General features: G+C 38.6%; 1 protein-coding gene across 50 annotated transcripts in view; it reads left to right on the top strand.

Annotated features, from left to right (window-relative positions):
• Positions 1–1,886: 1,886 nt before the first annotated feature.
• LOC139747108 (uncharacterized) overlaps positions 1,887–25,582 on the top strand; it is a 275,924-nt gene continuing 252,228 nt past the window's right edge. For 10 of the 50 annotated variants that reach the window (XM_071658967.1, XM_071658965.1, XM_071658964.1 and 7 more), the window contains exons 1-5: positions 2,114–2,439; positions 5,969–6,055; positions 6,848–7,510; positions 8,897–9,142; positions 10,494–10,583. In XM_071658967.1, coding sequence (XP_071515068.1) covers positions 2,419–2,439; positions 5,969–6,055; positions 6,848–7,510; positions 8,897–9,142; positions 10,494–10,583 — 1,107 coding nt within the window. In that variant the 5' untranslated portion in view covers positions 2,114–2,418. Of the gene's footprint in view, positions 2,044–2,104; positions 2,440–5,968; positions 6,056–6,847; positions 7,511–8,896; positions 9,143–10,493; positions 10,584–25,582 lie in introns of those variants that run through there. The other 40 variants (XR_011712316.1, XM_071658957.1, XM_071658977.1 and 37 more) reach the window with 14 other exon arrangements.

Raw genomic sequence — 25,582 nt, 5'->3', positions numbered from 1 at the left:
TATGCTGATGTTGGGTGGTTCCCATGGTGCTGTATTTCTCATCAGCTAATCCATTTTTGAAGTCAAAGGGCTTTGATGATGGAAATGAACCAAACAGCGAGGGGCCTACCGCTTAGATCCACAAGGCCTTTAGATTCAACCATTATAAGAAACAGTAAACATGGGGGTGAGTGACAAAGACCTTTCCTGGCTGTCTTGATGCCGTACATATGAACTGATTCGTCTGTGAAGATGGAGAGAGGGATCGGCCACGTTAGCACCTACTTTCAGACAAGCAACTTTGTTAGAATGTACAGTTCCACCACGTTCTGGACCACATTCATCTGTGTTGTAGTAGTCAGCACACCAACCATGGGTCAGTACCCGCAGTGTAAGTAGTTAGCACCACCAACCATGGGTTGCATATGTAGCGCTTTACCATCACGTTAGATGGCTGGTTGCTTGATGATTTGGCCTCTCGGCCGCGCGTCTGTTAAACTAAAAAGCTCCTGAAACAGATCTCCAGGCGAGCGTACGGAGAGGCAAGGGTAATATATTAGGGTAATCGGCTGCTAGGATCATTAAGGACGTCACCCATTAATACAAAAAAAAAAAATTAATGAACACTTGAAAGAGGTGTTCAATAGCGCTCAAAGACCAAAGAACATTTCAGTCTGGCGACTGGTTAAAGAGGCGAAATTAGTTACCCGCAACTGAAGACAACGGATCGATCAAGAGGTACCATGACCACCTAAATACTACTGAGGTGAGGGTTTATTCTATAGTCTTTGACCACCATAATGAGCTTCGGGATCAGGCCATTTGGTCTAGGTGATTTGCTACACATAATTTATGTCTCTGGATGTAAACGCATATTTCGCCGTGTTATCTTTACACGAACAGCGAAGCTTTGATTTTTTTTAAACGATTTCATGTCAGGTTTACAAAAACCTGAACAGTTTGAATTATTTCAATCAAAATCTTACCATTCAGTCATCCTTTCAATCGGAATAGCCACATTTGGAATATGTTTTTAACTTGCAATGTTCACCAATGATGAAAAAAAAAAATCTTGGGTGGATGATGTATAAAGATAAGACCTTTGATTTTTATTGAATCAAAATGACAAGGCTTTACTTTTATCCTTTTTTTTTTTAATACATTTTGCGTTTAGCGGCAATTTGAAATTTCTGGTCATCCAGATGATGCATGAGAAAAGAACCGAGGTTCCGAGGCATTATATGCTGGAAATGCCCTCTGCCTCTATACCTTAATATGGGTATAACTGAGAGGAGTTTAGATGAATTGCTTGTGTGGCCCAAGAAAGTGATCACTCACTCAAACCACATTAGAGACAACAGGATCCATGTAGATCAATTTCATCAGTTCAATCAAGAGACAGTTAACAAGCCGCTATAAGCACCAGCATCCTTATAATCTGTACTCTCCCTATTTAGCCAGATAATTATATCAACGATCGTTTTTTTCTTTTCAGTTTTAATCATATAGACATGGCGGTAATCTGCAACCAAGTTATACTCCCGCCACTTATGTCCTCCAGCGCGCAGGATCCCTGGCCGTATGACACCTAGAATATCTAACGAAATATCAACCCCGGTCGTCCTACATCTTAGAGCTATACTATTCAATGCATATTTAGGCCGAAGCCATTGCTGAACGATGGGAAATAGTGAAGAACGTGAGGGTAGGAAGTCTGCGTGAAATTCGATAAGAACGGTGATACAAGATACGGTCTCAGACACAGGCTGGGTACGTTAAACCATCGTGTTCGAATCATTGCTCCATATCGAAAAACTCGTTATTATAAGGCTATGTGACTCTTCCTATCGATCATTTCTAACTAGAAAAAGATCAAGGAATTATCTCGATGATCATGTAATTATTTTTATTGGCTTATGGCTATCGATATTGATGCTATAATCGTGAATTACCTCTGTGTTTAAAGTATCGAACACAACGATCGGAAAGACGCCATGTTTGCTTTGTGCCACAAAGAAGGGGTAATGGCGGTTCCATAATATATACAGCTTGAGATCAAGAATTGTGAGTATATTCGTGGATTGTATGATTGAATGTGTAGCTAAACACACGTAGATTTCTTTGAGCGTAAGAGAACGTGTGAAAGAAGCGGCAGGTGGGCTGTAAAGGTCGGAAATGGTGACGCTGTAGATGACGCGAGGTGAGCGGCATTGCGGCTGCGGCGGCGCAGCTGCTGGAGTGCGACACCTTGGTGACCCTTCCTCTGCTCCCTTTGTTGTCTCATTGCCACAGACACCAAATCTTACCCACTCGAGGAGCTCCACCAGACGCTGCACCAGTCATAGAAGCTGGAAACTACTTATAGATGTTGGAGGGAATCGAATGAATGAAGTGCACCCCAATAGAACTTCAGTATAAAGCCACTTCAGCCCCTGCTTGATGTTCGCTGACAGAGGAACGGTAATGGTGAAGATTACACACCTCAGTTTTAATGATTGAGAATGTCAGGGTATTAAGTAGAGCTTATTGCTTTTCAAGAACCTCTTTTTTTCAGCTTCAGAATGAGAAAATAGTGTATGGGTTGGTGTGACATGAATGATATTGGGGGGACAGAACAAGAACATAGATGAGGTAGGTGCAAATTCTTTAATTTAGTCTCAGAATTATGCTTTGTAATGACCTATTCATTGAAACCAGGTAGGTATGAACATTAGTGTTTTGCATTGTAATTGGAGTGTCATAAAACCCTCAAATATACCAGAATAAGAGATTGCCCGAGTTCAAATATAAAAATATACAAAAGCGGTTATAAATCAAAGATTTGTATCCAAGTAAAGTTGTTTTCAAAGCATTTGCCCTCACCAAATTGATTTTCATAAACATTGGATTAAAGAAATACAGCAGTTATAAAAGTTGGTAAAAAGCTTTGTCATGAAATGCAAGACTAGTAAAAGTTAATAAAGTAGATGTGTGTTCTGCTCTTATGGAATCGTTCTAGCCACAGGAAATTGATTTAAAGAGTGTGAGATTTACCCTAGCTGAAAAATTGACCTTTTGACATTGAATAAGTTGTTAGCATTAGGGTTGAGGGCGAGGGAAAAGTTGTGTTTATATACTGTATGTGAAATTAAAGTTGTAACATTAATATTTGTTCCCTGGGGATAGAGGAGAAAGAATACTTCCCACTTATTCCCTGCATGTCGTAGAAGGCAACTAAAAGGGGAGGGAGCGGGGGGCTGGAAATCCTCCCCTCTCGTTTTTTTTAATTTTCCAAAAGAAGGAACAGAGAAGGAGGCCAGGTGAGGATATTCCCTCAAAGGCCCAGTCCTCTGTTCTTAACGCTACCTCGCTAGCATGGGAAATGGCGAAATAGTTTGAAAGAAAGAAAGATTAATATACTGCCAGTTTTAATGCATCAGATGTCTAAGTTAGTTAATGAAGTTTTATGGATAGAACATGAAGTGTAAATAATTAATTCAGATGTCTGTAGAGAACGAGGAATCTGACACAGTGTTGGACTGAGCTCGTAAGCATTGATTTGAACTTTGAATCTCTGTAGACACCTGATTTTGCCCAGCATGTATATATATAGACTCTGCACACCTTATATTTTTGCTTTTCCTTAGTTCCTTAAAACCTCTAGATGGTTATTTTCGCAAGTGAGATGATTCCTGTTGACATATTTATGCGTGGACTTAAGCACCTCAGTTTCAAGACTATGCATCGAACCTAGGAGGTGGCTGAGGTGTTAATATATATATAGATTTTTTCATACTTGTTTTCTGTTTCCCAAGATAGGGAGGTAGTGCCTGGAACAGACGAAGAAAGGATGCATTTGCTTACAACTAATCTCTTGCTGTCATGTGCATTTTTTTTTAAATGTAAAGTTTTTTTTATATATTGAAAGCATTCATGGACTAAAGTCCACCCCAAGGCCGGGCCTTAATTGAAATATGGAGAGAATTATGAAGTGGAAAAAGAAAAGACAAGGGAAAGTATGTGAATTTTTGAAAAAATTGAAGACTTTCTTTTGTAATGTGCTTGGTCATAGTTATATTGAAAGACACGAGAAGGTAAAAGAGTTCCAGAACTTTAACATGTAGGGAAAGGAGCAGGTATCAAAATGGTTCACTCTTGAGTTGCAGATGGCCATAATCATGTGATAATAATCATGTGATACAATGGCTTGTTGAGTATTGTGTGGTCTAGCTAGTGGTGTTAGCACACAGGTAACCAGCTCTTGGGATCAGAAACCAAAGTAATACCTATAGAAGAGGGAAAGTGAACCAGCATTGTGACAGGGCAAGAGAGTCGAGTTAGAAAGTTAGCCTTGGACTTTCTGTAAGGCAGACTGCTTTCGACTCAACACTGTCAAGTAAGGATGCAGAGCTAGAACTACCTTAAATGTGAGAGCAGCACTCCATATAAGGAGGAATCAATCCTTTGTATAAACGGAGCAACTTCAGAAAAGAAGTAGTCTCGACATTTAAATAGGACTCCCAGTTTCATAGAGGCAGACTTGGCCGTTCCTATAATGTGGGGTTTCCAAGAAAATGTGGATATTACAGTAATCAAATATGTTCATTGAGTTGAGGTGTAATTACAGAACCATCAAAGGAGAGACAGGAGTTGTGAAGGGTTTTCAATGGAGAGATGGGTAGAAACTGGGTCTTGGAGGCATTAAACTTAATAAGCTTTTGTGTACCCCACTGAGTATCCTGTCCAAGTTTGAGTTTATTGAGGAAGCTGTGTCAAGATGAGATGCAGATCGGATGAGAGATGAAGGGACAGAATTGAAGGATGAGGATGAATGTAGTGTCAAGTCATCAGCGTATGGGTGCTTATGATGGTTTGTGGAGAGGAAATTGTTGAAAGAAAGAAAAAGTGAAGGGGACTGGACAAAACCTTGAGGGACATGCTGTTGTTGGAGAAAAGGGAGGAGGGTGATGCATCAACAACCACAAAGATTGACTAGAGAGGAGGCTAGATATGAAGGAGCAAAGTGAGGGAGGGAAGCCAAAAGAGGGGAGCTTAGAGATGAGATCTTGATGCCATGCCCGGGCAAAAGTCTTAGATATGTCAAGGGTGACTACACATGGCTTCCCCAAATCTTTTAGGGATGATGACCAGACATAAGTAAGATAGGGAAAAATATCACCAGCGAATCTTGCCTTACAGAAGCTGTTCTGGTGATCAGAGAGAAGAGTGTGATTTTTGGGGTGTTAAAGGGTAGGGGAGTTTAGGGGGGATTCAAAGACTTTGGAAAAGGTGGATGCAAAGACTTTGGAAAAGGTGAATGTCAAAGCAGTTGGACAGTAGTGGTCAAAATGTTCAACCTCCTTAGGGATGGGATGTATCAATGCATGCATCCAGGGGAAGGAAAGGTTTTGGTTTTTGAATAGACACAGAGGAGGTGAGCAAGCATAGGGGCAAGTTCAGAGGCACACTCTCAGTACCCAGGGATGAATGCCATAAGGACCATAAACTTTGCTTGTGTCCAGAGAAAGCAGTGCTTTTTGGACAGTCTGAAAAGAGATTACAGGAATGGGAATAGGATTAGTAAGAGGAACTATCAGGGGATGAAGGAATGTCAGTCATCCAAGGTGGAGGAGAAACAGGAACCAGAGTTCCTTTGGCTAAAGGAGAGAGAGTTATAGTACCTTCAGAGCAGGAAATTGATGGGAAGGAAAAGTGAAATTATTGTAAAATCTCTCCCATGTGCTAATAACTAGGGATTTGGAACATACCCTCAATGTGATATTTTTTCCAGTTTGTCAGTTGGGATAGTGTCTTAACGTAGTGAACATTGTCAGCATTAAAGTTTCTTGAATTGCAAGTATAGTTTATTGTAATATTGATTAAAAGTGTCCTGTTCGAAAACCTTAAAAAGCTGATTGGTTTTGATATACAAGGAATTCATTTATCTCAGGAAATGATTTTTTTTGATATCCCTGAATGCTGCTTATCCAGTGTATATTATATTCTACAGATAACCATGGCGAGTGGGTTGTTGTCTCTGAAGTGGAACAACCACCGCAGCACTTTCTTCCATATCCTCTCCACTATCAGGAGCAAGGTAAACATTGGAATTTTTCTTATTATTTTGGAAAAAAACTCTTAGAACTTTAGCCTTCCCCGCTTATGTTTTTAGAACACCATGATTGTTTTAGGTTCGAGTTCATTATACCTTAAGAGGTTATTTTTATATTGATATGGGAGGTGGAATATTGGGAAAGGGTAGTCTTTCGTGGAATGAGATGAAATCAAGAGTGAGAAATTAAAGGACAGAAAGAGTGAGTGATCAGGATTCATATGCCATGGTTCAATCCACTGACAGCATGTTGCCCCTTTTATATTACACTCCATTTCACTCAATTCCAAGCACTCTCTCCACCCTCCTGTATATTCAGGCCTCAAGCACTGAATATGCAGGTTGCCTAACAGTTGCATGTGGTTTTCTCTCCCAACACCATCACCACCAAGGGGGTGTATGAAATTCTGGAAGTGGATGGCTGGGTTTATGATTTTGAAGAAAATTGCATGAAATTCAGGGATTTAATGACTGAATTTAGGATCCTGAAACAATCGAAATTTTTCTGCTTATTAAGAAATGCTTGACATTGGTATTTAGATAAAGAATGACATGTTTTGTTTTAGAGGTTTAAAAGGAAAACGAAATAAGGTAAAAGAACTGAGTTATTGTCTGTTTCTTTCTTAATGGATGAATTGAGGATAGAACATGGGAAGATGTAGTTTTGCTTGTATATGCATAAAGTTCAAAGTGTGAACAAGTGATATCTTTATGCAGAATCAGAATGTAGTAAGGTTTTCAGACTAAAAGTAACATTGATATGTCTTATATTTCCAGGAATCGTATTGTGATGTGACTATTGCCTGTGATGGAAAATTCTACCCAGTCCACAAACTGGTCTTATCAACTTGTAGTGATTACTTTGAACAAATGTTTGAAAGGACAAACTGTAAACATCCAATTATAGTGTTAAAAGACATTAGACATGAAGAATTAGAGGCTCTTCTGAACTATATGTATGTAGGTGAAGTGAATGTGTTACAGAATGAACTGGCTGGTCTAATAAAGGCTGCTGAATGTTTGATGATTAAAGGCCTTGCAGTACCTGATGAAGCTCCCACTAAAGATAGTAGAGAAAGTAAAAGAAGTTCTGGTGGTAGAGAAGATAGTCCTATAGCTAAAAGAAGAAAGAGAGATGAGGAAGCAAGACCACCTCAGAACCAACAGAGAGAAACAAGAGAGCACACGCCAGTGAGCTCCACTCAATCCCAAAGACAGTCTGCTAGTGCCTCAGTCCCAACTCCATCCCCTGCTGTGTCCAGAACAGCTCCAACGACCTCTCCCTCTCCTTCTGCTGGGAGTGCCTCTGAATCTGTGTCAGAGGAATGTAGTCAAGGTCATAGTGAAGGTAATGAACAGCCGAATCTCCCCAATGCGCAAGAGTCACAGCATCGGGGTGGCGAGCAGACGTCTAGTCAACCACAGCAGGCCGTACCTGAGGTGAGAGCACTTTCACTTGGTTTTGTTTTATTATTTTCTTCATAATTGATTGATCTTTTCATAAATAGTTGCTTCTTTGGCAACATCTGTATATGTTTATATTATTTTTTGTCTTGTGATTTAATGTGTATGACAGTCATAAATGAGTGGTGGTTTGTGGAAAAATGGTTTTGTGTCTCATTTCTACATAATTATTAAAGTAGCCAAAGGTTCTGTTGATTTTTTTTTTTTTTTTTTTTTTTTAATCATAGAAAGCTGAGATGTATGTTTATATGGAACTGTTTTTAGATGTTTTGATGTTTAATTGACAATTCGGTCTTTGGCAAAGTTGGCAGAGAGAAAACAGGGATACTAAGACTTCTTGTTTGTGATTTATTGTTACACAGCTGAGCCATTTTGTAACATTTCTTATCAGTTTCTTTCATATAATTGAGCAAAACAAAAGCAAGCTAATTTAGTGATGCAGGCTCTTTTGTTGCTGAAGCAACTGGCAGCCTTAGCTTAGAAGGCCTGTGAAGGCCTTCATTTAGCTAGTTTCTTAAAATGCTGTTATACCACTAGTATATTCTTCTTTTTTCTGTTTCTCAACTCAGTTGGGCAACCACAGAATTTTTCTTAGATCACACATCATTTTTCCTTATATAAGTGGAGTCGCATTTAAAACTTGTACATTTTACAGAGGATTCATGCTGTATGAACCTTCACTTTATAAAGTTTTGCAGCAATGAAAATCAAGAATTATGATCATAGACAGTATTATACAAATGATGCTTTGTTGCAGGAAATGCAGAGGAACCTTATTGTACATTTAAATTTGACTGAATTACTGCATTTAAAAGCAATAGTAGCGACCTTACTTCCATACAGTACTCCTTCCCTTTTATTTACATTGGGATGTGTTCCTAGAAAATGGTGTGCATATTAGATTTGTGTAAATCTTATCAATTTTCATATTGTAAAAAGTTGTTACATTTGAACTGTAAGATTTTACAAGTTTTAAAGATTCATAGAACTCCTAATCTTTTACTTACATTTAATCCTCATGTTCCATTCACCTGCATGAACCTGCATATCTTTTTGAAAGTGGATGTAAATATTTTGCTTTCATCCAAGGCCATATGTATGTGTTGTGGGAATCTTATTTTCTGAATTGAGACTCCCTAAACCCAGACATGTAGGCTAGCAATAATGGCAGGTGTACCCAGCTCACAAGATATTTTTTTGCTTAACATTCTTAAAAAAAAAAAAATAAGTTGAATTGGAAGTAATTAAAAAAAAAGCACTAACCTACAAAAATTTCTTTATCATATTTTTCATGAATTGTCATGTAGGAGTTGAATAAGTGTGTAAAAGAAATTTATTTAAAATGCTTCATTTGGTTTCTAGGTAATCTTAGATGAACCTGGTGTTAAGGAAGAACCCCAGGAAGTTGAAGAAGAAGTAACGGAAACAAAAGAGATCATAGAATCCCAGTTTTCTTTTGACCCTCTTCCTGAAGGTGATTCTCGTAGTGATCCAGGAGGGGGTAGTGGAGGGCCTCAGGGATTTGATCCTCAGATGCTTGCCTCACAGCCACAGTCAATGGAAGATATTGTTGCTCAAGCCATACCAGGCTCATCTGGTTTACAGGGGGTAAGTGTTCAGGTGTTTGTTGTATATTTATGTATGCTTACCTCTGGGTGTTGTTAGACTCCATGTATGCAAGAATAACTTGCTGTTGATGGGTTGAACCATGGGATATGAAGCAGTTGGAGAAACCACAGAAAGGTCTTTGGGACCAGGTTATGCATAGGGGGTTCTGATTTCATTGCATTCCATACGACAAGTAGTGTGGATATAGGCATTTGAGGGTACTTAGTATGCTTTTATGGGTGTGGAATTTTATATTTCACCTCAGCATATGTAGTTGATCCACTGTATAGAACTGGAGTTCCATCTGTCTGTCTGTATCTCTGATACACTCTGAACAGCCCAATTGCTGAATGCATCTCTATCACAGTATTTCTAGAAGCTCGTACCTAATGTTTGTACTCTCTTCTTCTATTTAATGCTTCTGCTTAATGTTTTTACCCACTACTACTGTGTGGTAATAAAAAGAGTGTGGTAGAGAGAGCAGAAGAGGGTGTTTTGAAATGGTTTGGTCACATGGAGAGAATGAGTGAGGAAAGATTGACCAAGAGGATATATGTGTCAGAGGTGGAGGGAACGAGAAGTGGGAGACCAAATTGGAGGTGGAAAGATGGAGTGAAAAAGATTTTGAGTGATCGGGGCCTGAACATGCAGGAGGGTGAAAGGTGTGCAAGGAATAGAGTGAATTGGAAAGATGTGGTATACCGGGGTCGACGTGCTGTCAATGGATTGAACCGGGGCATGTGAAGCGTCTGGGGTAAACCATGGAAAGTTGTGTGGGGCCTGGATGTGGAAAGGGAGCTGTGGTTTCGGGCATTATTACATGACAGCCAGAGAGCGAGTGTGAACGAATGGGGCCTTTGTTGTCTTTTCCTAGCGCTACCCTGCACACATGGGGGGGGGGGAAGGGGATGTTATTCCATGTGTGGCGAGGTGGCGATGGGAATGAATAAAGGCAGTGTGAATTGTGTGCATGTGTATATATGTATGTGTCTGTGTGTGTATATATATGTGTACATTGAGATGTATGGGTATGTATATTTGCGTGTGTGGATGTGTATTTATATACATGTGTATGGGGGTGGGTTGGGCCATTTCTTTCGTCTGTTTCCTTGCGCTACCTCGCAAATGCGGGAGACAGCGACAAAGCAAAATAGAATAAATGTATGATTTTTAGGAAGGATATTAGTTGCAATTTTGCAGTTGATCTCAGTGATAGAGGATAATGTACATGTTTTATCATATTTGAATGTCAGAAATTGTATGAACAGTGAAAATGCAGAGTATATGAGAAATTTTAGCTCAAGAATTATTTTTTGATGAATTTTAAGAGAATGCATGATTTTATTCACAGAACTCTGTGTCCCTATGGGAGGGAGATGGAAGTCTCCAGAGCTTTCCTATGGAAAGCTTTACTGGAGATGGTTCTCGGCCACCCCAGATGGTGAGTGTTCCATTTAATGTGTATTTCTGAGACATCATGTGGTTTATTGTTTTTAAGTCCTACAGAAAGTATTTTGGCTCTTTGTTTATTGTATTATGTCAGTGAAACATAAGGTTCAGTAAGCTTTTGATGTTTTCATGCAACATGATTCTGAAAATAAGTATCAGCATATAGTCAGCTTGGGGAAAGTGAAATAATTGCTGTAGTGTGTAAAAAGTCATTTGTATCCTGATGTGATGTGTTAAAGTACTTCTTAACTTGATTGAATTTGTTGGGAACCCTCTTTTGGATAATGCCTCCGAAAGCTCACATGTATAAATTATTTTGAACAACTAAAGCATATGAGTAAAATGTTGAGGGGAAAATGCTAAATGATTATATACGTGTAAGTAAACCTTTTATCATGATTTTTTTTTAAGATACGTGCAATCAAAATCTTGATTTAAAAAAGAATTTTGTACGTTGGCAGCCAGGTTACCTTTGGGGAATTGGCATCATTCCCCTTTGTTATCCCCAGGGAGTAATGATAGGAACCCTAGTTTTGCAAAATTGATTTGGACCAAAGGTTTTTGCATTTAAGCTCCAGATTTTCCTTTTGCAGATGGGAGTTCATGGTAATACATAGATATCTTATGAAAAGTGATTATCGTAATTATTGTTTGTTTTTCAAGAGTTTTATTAGATGAAGAGAAATATCTTAGTTATTCAGAAATACTTATTTGTTGGTTGAAGGAGTTTCATAGTTTGTAGGAAGAAGCGCATTATTTTAGGTGCATATATTCGATATCCCAGCTGGAGGAGGTGGGTTTGATGTGTCACTGCTAATGTGTGACTAGACATTGGATGCTTGACTGGTCATGTTAAGCCCAAACATATCCAGCTCCTAATGGCTAAGCTCTTGATATTATAACCCCCTGCACTGGGAGAAGCAGTAATAGACTGCAACAGATTCAGTGTAAGAAGGGAAGTCAGTAGGGTTGGAAATTCTTTGTTCTTTCTTTCTTTCAAACTATTTGCCATTTCCCGCATTAGCGAGGTAGCGTTAAGAACAGAGGACTGGGCCTTTGAGGGAATACCCTCACCTGGCCCAATTCTCTGTTCCTCCTTTTGGGAAAAAAAAAAAATCTTTGTATAATACTTAAAAAGACATAGGTGTCTAGTAGAAATATTTGATATTTCATACAGAAAACAAATTGAACATGTTGCATGTAAATAGACAATTAATTAGATAATTCCTTTGGAATCACCACATGATGTCTCTTTATAGACTTGCTTCCACATGTTACATTGACTTAGATTACTGAGACAGCATAAACTTGATGGTTTTGATAAGTGAGGTGCTCATGCTTTTGTTTAGATACCTCTTGTTACATTATAAGTTTAGGTTCAACCAGTGTATAAGGAAGTGCAACTACAAAGTTGAACACATTCCATACATTTTTATTTTTTTTATTGCAACCTATTTGTAGTGTGGAATAATAAACGAAACATTTGCCAGATTGTTTTATGACTGCAATTCTCCTAATTTTCTGTTGTTGGCAAGAACTGCAACAGCTTAGGAAGCATATTAGAAATTTTATGTCATGGTTTGACAAGCACTCAAAGGAGAAATTAGTGTTATAAATGAAGTATTGATGACGTCAAGATGAGTATCCTCATTTTCCTTACTGGAAATGTATCTATTAGATAGATTTGAGTTAAGGTGGAGGAAGATATTTGTAAGTAATGATGCAGAGAGGAATGGAGGATGCTGATGTGGTTAATCAGCTGGATAAGAGACTTGTGGAAAATATTTTTTGTAAGCTGCTTTAAATCGGAAGATTTAGTAATATGAGAAGGGCAGACGCTAACCTGAGTTCTGTCTTGAAGGGGCTTATATCCTGAATCCACAGGTATCACTAAATTTGCTTGCAGCTTAAAGAATTTGAAATAATTCCAATGCAATCATGTTAAGTCATACTTGTACCTTTTGTAGTGGAGCAGGTGGACAACGCTGATATGTATATAAGTGAGGAAATCCCAGCAGTTGTAACAAGAATGCATGTGTTAAGGGTAGATGTTTTATGTTGATTCCCAGAGAAGTGGTATGGACGGTGCTGACTAAGTTGTCCTTCCACAGTTTTTGTCTTTAAACAATTCTGGGATTCAAATTTCGCTGCAGTCTTGCATTTGGAAAGCTCTGATCTAATTCATGTTCCTGTCTTTTCCAAGCTTGCTAAGTCTAGACATTTAATACAGCTATGATTCCTACAATTTGTTGCAGATGTTGCATCTATAGAGTGAGATTGAATTATTATTCTCTAGAGAACATCATATCACTCTAAAAGAGATATCAAGATTTGAGAAATTGATGCACAAGATGGGAATGCATGAACTGGTTAAGAAATCATTTCATGATGTAATTAAAGTCTTCCTGGAGAATTGACCTGGAAATTATGAAATAATTGTTAGATCAGTTTTTGTTGCAGGACATGACCGTTTCTTTACAAACACTTAGTTCTGTGCATATTCAGTTCGTGTGTGCTGTAAACCAGATTCTGTGCTCTGTTCTCTTAAGGCAAGTTTAGATTTAGGTAGCCAGTTTTTATGAGGATCTTAGTCTCAAAACTTCTGAAAGTTGAGCTTTGGAAATTCAGTCTCTGTAAAGAACTGACACTGCAAATGAGCTTTATTCTGATCATGTAATGGTACCAGCAAGCACAAGGCTTCAGTTACGGGTAGAAAAATTATATGTTGAGTAATTCGTTCAGAAAGTGATGAAACTGATTTATAAGAGTTGCAAACAGTCACATTACTATTCAGAATGAATTTTACAGCGTACTTCTTAACATTGCTGTACTTTGTTGTGATCATTATTGAATGCCATCAGTTTTATCATTTGTTTTACATACACAAAATTACTGATTATGATTACATTTTGTCTTATGATAAATCTTTTCTTGCTCTGATCAATGTGATTCATTGATAATTTTTTGTCAGCGAAACACTGAAAGCTTGGGGAATTACCAGCTGTACCAGTCAGGCACAGTGATGTCACTTTCAGGTGGGCATTTGCAACTTTGCCTCCAACTCTCTTGTAAAACCATGTTCTGCCTCATTTCAGTCAACTTTTGTTACTGTTAGATTCGCTCACCATAAAATTACTCTCAACTTGAACCAAAAGCAGATCATCGTCAATTAAATCAAGAGCATCTGCCTGGTCCTCTAAACCTTGTAAAAAGCTGCTCAGTTTCTGTCCTAGAAAACTCTTGAAATGTGCTCTCATTGGTAAGATTGGAGGATGACTGGCTGTGGGGAGAAATTATCATGCAGTGCCACCTCAGAAATTTTACTTGGTTTAGATATCCACATGGAGGCATCACTTAGCTTGTATGTATACCCATCTAGAGGCATTAAGAGCTTAATGGAAAAGAACATTTAAATACTGCCAGACGTTACAGGCAGGACAGAATTTCAGTAAAGAACTTGTTAAACATGAGAAATTTTTGGTCTTCTCTTGAACACCACAACAGGATTTTGGAGATTGTTGTCTCTGATATGGAACAAGTCTTATGTTAGAGACAGTCATATGCTGGTCACTTGGAATGTAGCCATAAATTCTGGCAGAGTATGTGAAACTGAGACATGTAGCTTGTAATATTATAATTGACTTGACAATAATAATAGATGATAAATGTACTTAAAAAAAAAAAGACCTATTTCCCTGTCATAGCATATATCTTACTGAAACAGTTAAAACAACACAAGTAGATGAAATTGCTGAAACAACAGAACAACACAGTAGGTAAAATTGGAGCACTTAATTCACACTTAAGCAACTTTTTTTTAATAATGTAATTAAACTTGTAGTCATTCTTTTATATTTATTTTTTATTTATTATTATACTTTGTCGCTGTCTCCCGCGTTTGCGAGGTAGCGCAAGGAAACAGACGAAAGAAATGGCCCAACCCCCCCATACACATGCATATACATACGTCCACACACGCAAATATACATACCTACACAGCTTTCCATGGTTTACCCCAGGCGCCTCACACGTCCTGATTCAACCCACCGACAGCATTCTTTTATTGACTGAATTAGATTTAAGCAAATTGATTAGTGAGATTAAGATGACACATGACATTTTTTTATTCAAACGTAATAATTTATATTGACAATTAATCATAAATTAGACATTGAATTGATAAACCAAATGTCATTTTATTCATAAGAGGTAATTGGCATCTTCTTTTATTGCCATGACATTTGTTAATTGTGATGTGGATTGTTTAACAAGTTTTCCAGTGTACGTATGGCCAAGGTGAGGTGCCTGAAGACTGGCAGAATGACTTTATAGTGTAATTATGTAAAGGCAAGGGAGGCAAAAGTGAATGCTCGAATTGGAAGTCGTATGGGAGAGTAATGATTGAGTGGATGGTGGCATGCTGGGAGCATGAGAGAAGGGAGGAACAGTGTGGCTTCAGGAGTGGAAGAGTATGTGTGGTCCAGGTGATTGTCTTGATAATCCTCTGAGAAGTACATACAGAAAGATAGCAATTAGTCTGTGGCATTTGTGGATCTATGGGAGGAATTAGAGTTAGTATGTAGAACATATGGTGTGTGAGAAAAACTTCTTAATGCATTGAGGAATTTTTATCTTTGGAATAAGGCATCTGTGTGTGTGCGAGCAGTTTGGGAGGACGTTGTGTGGGTCTTGGTGAATGTGAATCTACCATCATCATGGATGTTTAATTTGTGTATTGATGCATTGTTTATGAAGGTAAATGTAAGGTTCTTGGACAAAGGTGTGGATCTACAACTGCTGGGGGTGAAGGGGCTTGGGAGGTGAGCCACTTGCAGTTTGCAAATGACGGCTTCGGTGATAGACATGAGGAAAAAACTGCAGAAGCTGGTTTCTTATGTGAAAGAGAAAGTTGAGTTAATATGAATAAAAGTAAGGTGATATTTCTTAGCAGGGTGTAAAGATGCAAAGAAAATGAAGTGGTTTAGATACATGGGAGGGGATGGAACCATTGGGGCTGAATTCCTTAGGATAGATGAGGAGACAAGGTTCCTGAGTGCACTGAGGAGTGTGCCAAAAGAGTAGTCACTGTTTGTGAGGGCAGTGATGGATGGTGAAGACGTAGTTGTCTTGACGCTGTGTGGATGCAAGTGTTGAAAAGAATATTTGAGGAGAATATGTGGTGTGAGGAGGGAAACATAAAGAATGACAGTGCAACTACTGGTAGTAAGTGGAGTAAGAATGAGGGGATTTTCTGAGATGTCTAGGATGAAGGTGAGGATGAGTGAAGAAAATATTGTTTGTATACTGGGGCAGATGTGCTGCCCATGGGTTGAATCAGGTTTATGAAGTGATCATGCAAAACAACGGAAGGGTTGTGCTATGGTATAGTGGGTTTTGTTTTAGGTACATTGTATGTGACTGGGAGATTGGTTGAGAGGAAAAGAGGTGTATGTGACTGGTAGAGATTGGTTTAGAGGAAAAGAGGCTGGTTTTGTTTCTGGCACTACCTTGCTAAGGGAGGAAGTGGAGAATAAGTATATTTTGTTGATGACTGTAATGATGGTTGGTAAGGGCCCTGGTTTTAGGCATTGTAATTGACAGTTGGAGAGTGAATGTGAAGAAATGAGGCCAATTCTTCTGTACCTGGCTCTTCCTTGTTGACATGGTAAATAGCAATCATATATGAAAAATATATATTGATGATTAACTTAGTATCATATATCCTTATTAGAAAGATGTAGACAAATGTCATTTAAACCTGAATATGCCTTATTTATCTGAGGCATTTTGTAATTTACATTGATCCAGTGTGGTAGTTGTTGGTTGTGTGACTTTCCCTCTTTTCATAGCAGTGGTGTTCCTCTCCTTTCTCTCCTGTTGTCTACTCTCTTCCCCTCATAGATCTTTTCTTATCATCTTGTAACTTTATTAACCTGTGCTGATGAATCCACTAAGCTCACTTTCCCACCCTCCCCTCATTCTAGTGTTCATTCTTTTTCACTTGGGGAATATCTTGTCTTAATTTAGACCTGTAGAGCTTCTCAGAATAGAGAAGCAGTAACTTTGTTAAGTCCTGTTGTCATAAGTCACAATTTCTCCCAGAGTGGAATTTCAGAATGGAGAATGAATAATCTGGTTAAATCCTGTTGCCATAAGTCACAATTTTTCCCTGTGCAGAATCTCAGAGTGGAGATGCAGTAATCTGGTAAAATTCCATAGTGCTTAGACAGTTTCTCTAGCCTCTCGTTTCATCAATTCTCCTGGCTCACCTTTTTGAAACCATCCTATCTTCTGGTTGTATTGCTTTTGCTCTTTCCCGGTATTACACTATTATTATGGCCACTGCTTTTGTGAGGTGTCTGTATGTGTTCTTGCCACTAAGGTATGGACCTGTGGCATTTGTCTTGCTGCTGCTTCCCATAGTTCTGTGAGGAGACTGGCCACACAAGGATTGATTGTTTGATACCTCCTCCTTTCTTTGAACATTGAAGCTGTGGATTTCCCTCCTTTTCATCTTTCCATCCTCCAATAACCTTTCTGTCTGTGAGAGTGATTTCCACAAACACTTACTTAAACTATTTAATCCTTCCATTCTTTTTTATTTCCCCCTTAACCAAGATGGCATTGAGGGCTTGTTTTGCCCATGTTGTGTCAGACATTTTTGAAAAAGAATATTATTTTACCTAGAGTGCTTCAGGACCCCTTGATACTGCATATATAAGTATGGTGGTAATGTTAGTCATAAAGTGTGAGTAAAGCCATGCATTATATAAACACTGCAAGTAAAAAGATGCAAATGTAATTTATGTACTATATATTTCTTCTTTATACATGAAAGGAAGAGAGCCATATACTCATGGTCCCCATTTTGTATACTTTTTTACACCATCAGAAAGTAAGTTGCCAGCATTCACAGTTAACTTACAGACCTCTCCAGCCATCAGCTAAACATAAACCAATATTATTTTTTTTTAAGCAGGCCTGTGAATTTCCCAGTGAATCTGAAAAGTGTTTTCAAGTAAAGGGAAAAGTTTCTCATTGGAAATGAAAAAAAATCAGACGAGTAAGAGAATGACAGAAACAAGCAAAAATGGGTTTCAACTTATCCCTAGGAAAATAACTTGCAGATGATTTCTGGGATTGTGCTGAGGGCTAAACAGCCTGTTGTCAATATGTTTCTTATGTCACCACCTTGTTTATGTGGTGTTGTGATGAACTTGGTTCTTTTTATCGTCAGATAGATCATCTGAGGCGTTAGATTCTTCATAGACATGGAGAAAATACTGCTCAGTTTCATCTACACTTAGCTGTTTCCTGTGACATTCTCTCCATACCATGGCAGAAGGGTAATTGAAGAATTTTGTGTAATTATTGCGTAAGTGGCGTGAGGCATCTTTTGCCACCACATTTATCAGCTAAAATTGGAGTTTTTTTTTTTTTGTAAAAATACAGATTATAGTTCTGTCTGAGGTCTCCCACTGAGCAAACAGAATCTTGATGAGGTCTGGTTAAAGGGTAAAGCTGTCAGTCAGACTACTATGTAGCACAGACAGCTGTCAGCATCCTCTTCACACCAGATGATATCTAACATAACTTTAGTAGCATGAGAAACAAACAGAAGTACTCAGCTTTCTCCATGAACACAACATGCTCATATCCTGCATCCTGGAAACCATACCTCCTTCCAATTCCACACTTCCTTCCTTTAGTAACTGCACAATCCCAAAATTAGAGACAGCATGGACAAGGAGGACTTATAACATTTGTTGACCTCAGCACCCCTCTCACTTACATGTCTTGGTTCACAAAACAATTCACAGACAAACAATACTTGAAATACCATCCATAAAAGAAAACTACATAATACGTAGTACACTTTCATCTTTACCCATGTATCTCCTCCTCACCACCTGCCTACCCAAATACACTCCTTAGTTATTGAACATTATCCAACCAGAACCATAATCTGTGTGAAAATTTCACATCTACCATACACCCAGGCTCCGCACCCACCCCCAAGATCCCAGAGATGAACTACTGATAAGATACAGCACTCTTGGCATTCTAAGCCAATGCAACCAGCCAGCCTTATTCCCATTCCACCACCTCCAACAGCCTGCCTTATTAGACATTATGTTTTGCACACCAGCACTGCAAAGGACAACTTTGTGAACACTACATGAACTCAACTCTGACCACCTACCATCATCAAATCATCAAATACTCTAGGAACTCACTTGACTCTCCCTTCCCCCATTTGTGGCAACCATTTCATGGTTGGGGAATTTCATGGATTGTTTATTGTCACTTGTATGTAGTCCATTAATGAAAAATCAAGCTTTTTGATGTGAAAGGCAAAGTTTTTCCCTCTTTTGTTAAGATTTTCACTTTAGAGGAAAAGGAATCATCACTTTCATAATTGAAGCTAACTGTAAGTCAGTGTTGGTTTATTGCCACCTGAGGAGAATTAGATAACTATTTTAATGGAAGAAGTATTACTGAAGGTTGCCTAAGGGTTTAGGAGTGGCAGCAAAGTTATACGACTTGATGTTTTCTCTGGTTTACTAGAGTGAGGTTTTCATTTAATGATGTTCAGCTAAACCTTGCTTAAAGATGTTTGCGTTTATTATTGTTCTCCACCTAAAGGTGGTTTGCAAAGTTGTGTTACAACACCTGTGCATTTGTAGAGTGTATGGTGTTGGGTGGTTCTCTTGAAATGCTGGTTCACATCATTTTGGTGGAAAAGATGGGATGTTATGAAGATACTTGTTATCTTTCTTAAGATTCTGAAGGATAAGCCCTTACAGTGATGCAGAAGTGACTCCTGCTGACCCTGGCATGGAAATGGAGACTGGTTTTGTGCATCTCAGCAGTTTCATGAGATAGGTCAAAATTGTTGAAATCTTATGTTCATTTGAAAAAGGTAATATGCATAGAAATGCCTTTGAAATATGGCTATATTACTTTTTGTTTTAAAGTATCAGCAATGGAATGTACTAGGAAATCTGGTAAGAGTTAAGATAATTGTTACAGAAAAACAGATATATTAAAGGATATTGAGACACTAAAAGAAAGATATTGTAAAGAGAATATTGAGACACTGAAAGAAAAATAGTGTAAAGAGAGTTCCAAGGGTGCAGTTTACTCTTTAAAAAAAGAAAAAAAAAAAAAAAAATCTTGAAAATGTTACCAGGTTATTGAAGATGACAAGAGAAGCATTGAGAAGAAATGTGGAGAAATGAGAATGCAGAGTGTTAAGCAAGTTAGCTGAGAGATTTATCGTCAAAGCTAAAACTAACAAGCAAAAGGAAATCTCTTGAATGAGAGCTGTCAAGATGATTCAAGGGAATCTTCCCTTCCAGGATACAGTAAATGTATAGTATTTGGAGAAATCTTCAACATCCAATGCATTTACAGAAATAATTGCACGTAAGGAAGTAAGTAACTTATGATTGTAGTGGTAAACACACACACTCACACAAAGCATCAAATTATACTCTTAACATCTCAAGAAGGATATTTATGTAAGCTGAGTGACACCTGTTAAGGGATGTTTACACACTGAGTTTTGCACCTTCATTTCAAGACTGCATGTCGAGCCAAAATGGTGGGTTAGGTGGCATTGTGTGATGAATTTCCCCACAGTCAAGTCATTCTTCAGCTATGCCAGTGGAAGCACTTTTTTAAGTTTTCTAGGAAGAAAATTGAGTGGCTTTTAGCTGGATTTGGAGTCCCAGGCAGATGATCTTGAATTATGTATATGACTATGATCTGTCTTCAGATGAATGGAGATATATATTATGAACACCAACAGTTCCAGCACTGAAAGTTAACCAAGATGAGGGGAGAGAAGACTTAGTAGCAAAAGTTTGTTCAGTGTTGCCAGTGCTTGCCTGATCTTGATAATTGCATCTGGCTGATATAGCTGGTAATTTTACAGACATAGTTTTGTTGCTATGGCATAGTTGTTATATTGATTATGATAATTTCATGCTTGGCAGGGTTGCACCATGAACACTTAAAGATGCATCTTTCACTCGTATCTATTCTCTTAACTGTCATGTAATGCCCTGAATCCACAGCCGGGCCCCACAAACCTTTCTGTGATTTCCTCCTCCTCTTTTATATACATGCACTGGCTTAGTCCATTGACAGCATGTCTTTTCATCTATTCCATGTGTGCATTTCACCCTCCTGCATATTCAGGCATCAGACACTCAAAAAAATGTTTATTCCATCCTTCTCCCTCAGGTATGGCCGTCCTATCCTCTTTTGACACATATATCCTCTTCGTCAACCTCTCCTCACCTTTCCTTATGTCCAAACATTTCAACACATCCTCTTTAGAACTCTCAACCATACTCTTCTTGTTATCACAACTTGCAATGACATGTCATTACTTAGTCAACCTTTCTCACACCACATATTCTCAAACATTTCATCACCAGCCCATCCACCATCATCTATACATTCTCATCTGTAGCCCAGGCTTTGCATCCATACATCAGTGGGACTACTATACCTTCAGACATGTGCATTTTTGCCTCCTCTGATAGTATCATCACTTTCTACACAATTCTCTGTGTTCCCATAACCTTTACCTCATCACCTATCCTATGACTTACCTTCTCTTTCATGATGTTTATCCATCTGCTGCCATGTCCTCTTCCAGGCGTATGAAACAACCACTTCCTTCAAACTCGTACCCAAGTAACCTGTCTCTGTACTGCTTAATACTAGTAACCTCATTTTTATTTACATTTATTGTCAGCATCTTCCTTTCACACACTAAACTCTTATACCATTTTTTATAGAATGAAACAATAATAATTAGTAATTTTTTTTTGCTGTAGTGAAATGAATGGTAAAACATGCAGTGTCGACTCTCTTAACATTCATGCCTTATTCCTACATCTGTTTGCACGCTGTGCTGAAAGATTTACCAAGCTTTACACATTTTTATATCATAATTGGTTGACAAAAAATACTTCTGAAATGATTCATCTCTGTAATATGATTATCTTTAAAATTGTGAGGTTGAATACCTTTTAAATAACTTGAAAAACATGAATTTTGTGGGTTGGAAAGGGAAATTAAGCAAGGTGTTAACTGGGTAATGTGCTACCTCTTATCAGTGAGGTAGTGCTGGGAACAGACAAAGAAGGTCCTCATTCACTCATATCCACTCTCTAACTGTCGTTTAATGCACCAAAACTACAGACAACCCCCTATCTACAACCAGGCCCTACAGACATTTCCATGGATTCCCTGAATAGCTTCACATTTCCTAGTTCAGTCCACTGACAGCACATTGACCTATACAAGCCACATCGTTCCAGTTCACTTTATCCTGTGCATGCCTTTCATCCTCCTGTATGTTCAATTCCCAGTCATGCAAACTCTTTCAGTCCATCCTCTCATCTCCAGTGGTCTCCCCCTTCTGCTAGTTCTCTCCACTTAGTCACCCTCTGTATGTATATATAAAACTAACCACCAACCTTCAAGTTGAAATGAAAAGCTTACCCCTGCATCACACTTGTTTAACCTCTGTTCACAGATCTCTCTATCCCCCAGCAAATATAATGATGATAAAACTCATGCACCTGAATTAACCTGGCAAGTTCTAAATATCTGACCTCCCATCTCAGTCTTAAACTCATACCCACCAGAAGTACATTCTTCTGAAACCACACTCCCCAGACAAACATGAGCCATAGTCTTGTGCTTACATTCTGGACATCACCCATTGCTACAATACTACAAACACTGTTTTAACCTATCCTAAAACTCTTCATGCCCATGATGCAACTACCATAAAGAAGACACTGATCCTTTACTACTCAATTATCCTGCTTTCCCTGCACATAGAAGCACTTATGACATCTCAACACTGTTTGACCTGTGGTCCAACTGGTAAAGGTGGCCAGCTTACTGAGTGCTGCTGTAGCTCCATGAGGATAGGACTCCAGGAGGTGGAAATAAGTTGGGTGGGGAGGAGCAGAGTGGTTTCAGAAATGGTAGAGGATGTGTGGATAAGGTGTTTGCTTGAAAGAATGTGGGAGAGAAATACTCAGAGAAACAGAAGGACTTGTATGTGGTATTTATGGTTCTGGAGAAAGCATATGATATGGTTGATGAAGATTCCCTGTGGAAGGTTTTAAGAATGTATGGTGTGGGATGAGAGCTACTGTAAGCAAGGAGAAGTTTTTATCAAGGGTGTAAGGCATGTATACAAGTAGGAAGAGAAGAGAGTGAATGGTTCCAAGTGAAGGTTGATCTGCAGCAGGTATGTGTGATTTTACCATGGCCGAATGAGGTGGTAAGAGAGATAAATGCAACAGTCATGGAGAGAGCAGTAAGTATTGAGTCTGAAAGGAGTGAGGGGGCCTAGGAAGTGTCAGTTGTTGTTTGGTAGTGACAAAGTACTGGGGCCAGATTCGATTAAGAAATTGCAGAAGTTGGTGACTGGTTATGGAAGATTGTGAGAATGGAGAAAGCTGAGAGTAAATGTGAAGTAATGGAAGGTTATTAGGATTAGCATTGTAGAGAAACATGTTTCGTTTGGTATGAGTTTGAATGGAGAGAGATTGTAGGAAGTGAGGAGTTTTAGATATGTGGGAGTGGACATGGCAGCAAATGGAACTTTGGAAATTAGTCATAGGGTGGGTGAAGGAGCAAAGATTCTGGAGGTTTGAAGAATGTTGGGAATGAGAGGCTGAAATTTGGACTGTTTGAAGGTATAGTAGTTCCAACAATGGATGTGTAACTATAGATGAGGATTTGTGGTAGAGGTGTAGTGATAAAAAGAATTTTGGTTGAGAGATCTGAAAAGATGTGCGAAAGTGGTTCGGACATACAGAGAGAATGGGTGAGGAGAGGTTGACAGAAGGGATATATGCGTCAGAAGTTGAGGAAACAAGAAGGGGGAATCCCAGTTGAAGATTGAAGGATGGATTGAAAAAGATTTTGAGTGATCGGGGCCTGAACCTGCAAGAGTATGAAAGGTGTCACGGGATAGAGTGAATTGGAATGGTGTGGTATATAGGGGTTGACATTCTGTCAGAGGACTGAACCAGGGCATGTGAAGTGGCTGGGGATAAACTTGGGATAGGTCTGTGGGGCTTGCTTGTGGATAGGGGTTCTGTAGTTTTGTTTCATTACTCATGACAGCTAGGGAATGAGTGAGTGGATGCAACCTTTCTTCGTCTCATCCTGATGCTGCCTTGCAAACGTGGGAAATGGTGATCAAGCATGGGAAATGAATGTATATGTATATATGTTCCTCTTTTAGGAATTGAAATACAAGAAGGGGAGGGTTTCCAGCTTCCAAACCCCTTTAGTTGCCTTCTACGGCATGCTGGGAATACTGAGGAAACATCATCCCCGCTTCAGGGAAGACTTGCTGACTTCCAGTTTGAATAGCTTTTCTCCCCAGAATGATAATAAGTAGATGAATATACTGTTAAAATCACATTTTTCTTTTTTATTCATAGGCTTATTTTTCTTCATGGGTAAGATCATTCTTGTAATAATTTTCCTTTTTTCTGTAAATGAGAGTAGTTTGCACTTGTTTCTAGTGAGAGATTTATAAGGTCACAAATATTATTTCTAGGGGCTGCTGCTCATGTCTAAGGATAGGGAATCCAGCACTTTATGGAATACTTGTCACACATATGTGGTTGCTTATTGACCAAGTTCATTGAGAAGCCATACCTAAACTGTTTTTCAGTATTGCAGTGTTGCATCTGTCTCTTTTTTGAAAATCATTTGATTGTGGTATAGTTTATTGCTTATATCCTTTGGGTAAGTCTTCCACCATATAACAGACCACCTTGATGATAGGATGTCTGCTTGAAAATTGGGAAATCAAGTATTTGCTGATGTTGTTTATGCTTCTTTGCTCAGCTTGACTTTGGAACTTGTTAGCCCACATCAATCTTTGGTTGCTCTGTTACTTTATATAATTTTAGAGGGTTGCTACAGGATAACCGGTTATCTGAAAACTTAAGGTATTTTTTTTTTCTATAAATGAACCATATTGTTGTTAGCATTTACATTGGAACTACATTAAAGCAGTATCCTTATGAAAAATACAAATCATGATTTTACCATCCAAATATCAGCTTCCATTGCTCACAAATTAAATTTATGAGAATGATAAAGTATGAGACATGAGAGTGTAGAAATCTATAGGGGGAATACACATTCTCTTTTTTTATTATTATTATTATGCTTAGTCGCTGTCTCTCGCATTAGCTAGGTAGCGCAAGGAAACAGATGAAAGAGTGGCCCAGCCCACCCACACACACATGCATATACAGAAACTCCCACACACCCACATACATTTCAATGTGGTGTTCAGGCCCCAGTCGCTCAAAATCTTTTTCACTCCATCCTTCCACCTCCAATTTGGTCTCCCACTTCTCCTCGTTCCCTCCACCTCTGACACATATATCCTCTTGGTCAATCTTTCCTCACTCATTCTCTCCTTGTGACCAAACCATTTCAACACACCCAACACGGGAAGTATTCTTTCTCCCCTATCCCCAGGGATAATATAATATATATATATATATATATATATATATATATATATATATATATATATATATTTTTTTTCATACTTTTCACCATTTCCCGCGATAGCGAGGTAGCGTTAAGAACAGAGGACTGGGCCTCTGAGGGAATATCCTCACCTGGCCCCCTTCTCCGTTCCTTCTTTTGGAAAATTAAAAAAAAAGAGAGGTGAGGACCCCTGCTCCCTCCCATTTTTGTCGCCTTTTATGACACGCAGGGAATACATGGGAAGTATTCTTTCTCCCCTATGTATCCCTGGGGATAGGGGAGGAAGAATACAGCCATGCCCCACAGACCTTTCCATTAATTTTACAATATCTTATCCCAGTAGGCCCTTTGGTTGCCTATTGTACCTATCTGATCATGATAAATTCACAAATTCTTGATGGTCTTATGTACTCTATATATATATAT

Source organism: Panulirus ornatus, chromosome 67 (assembly GCF_036320965.1).
Source record: "Panulirus ornatus isolate Po-2019 chromosome 67, ASM3632096v1, whole genome shotgun sequence".
Lineage (NCBI taxonomy): Eukaryota > Metazoa > Arthropoda > Malacostraca > Decapoda > Palinuridae > Panulirus > Panulirus ornatus.
This window is presented reverse-complemented; position numbering and strand designations above follow the sequence as displayed.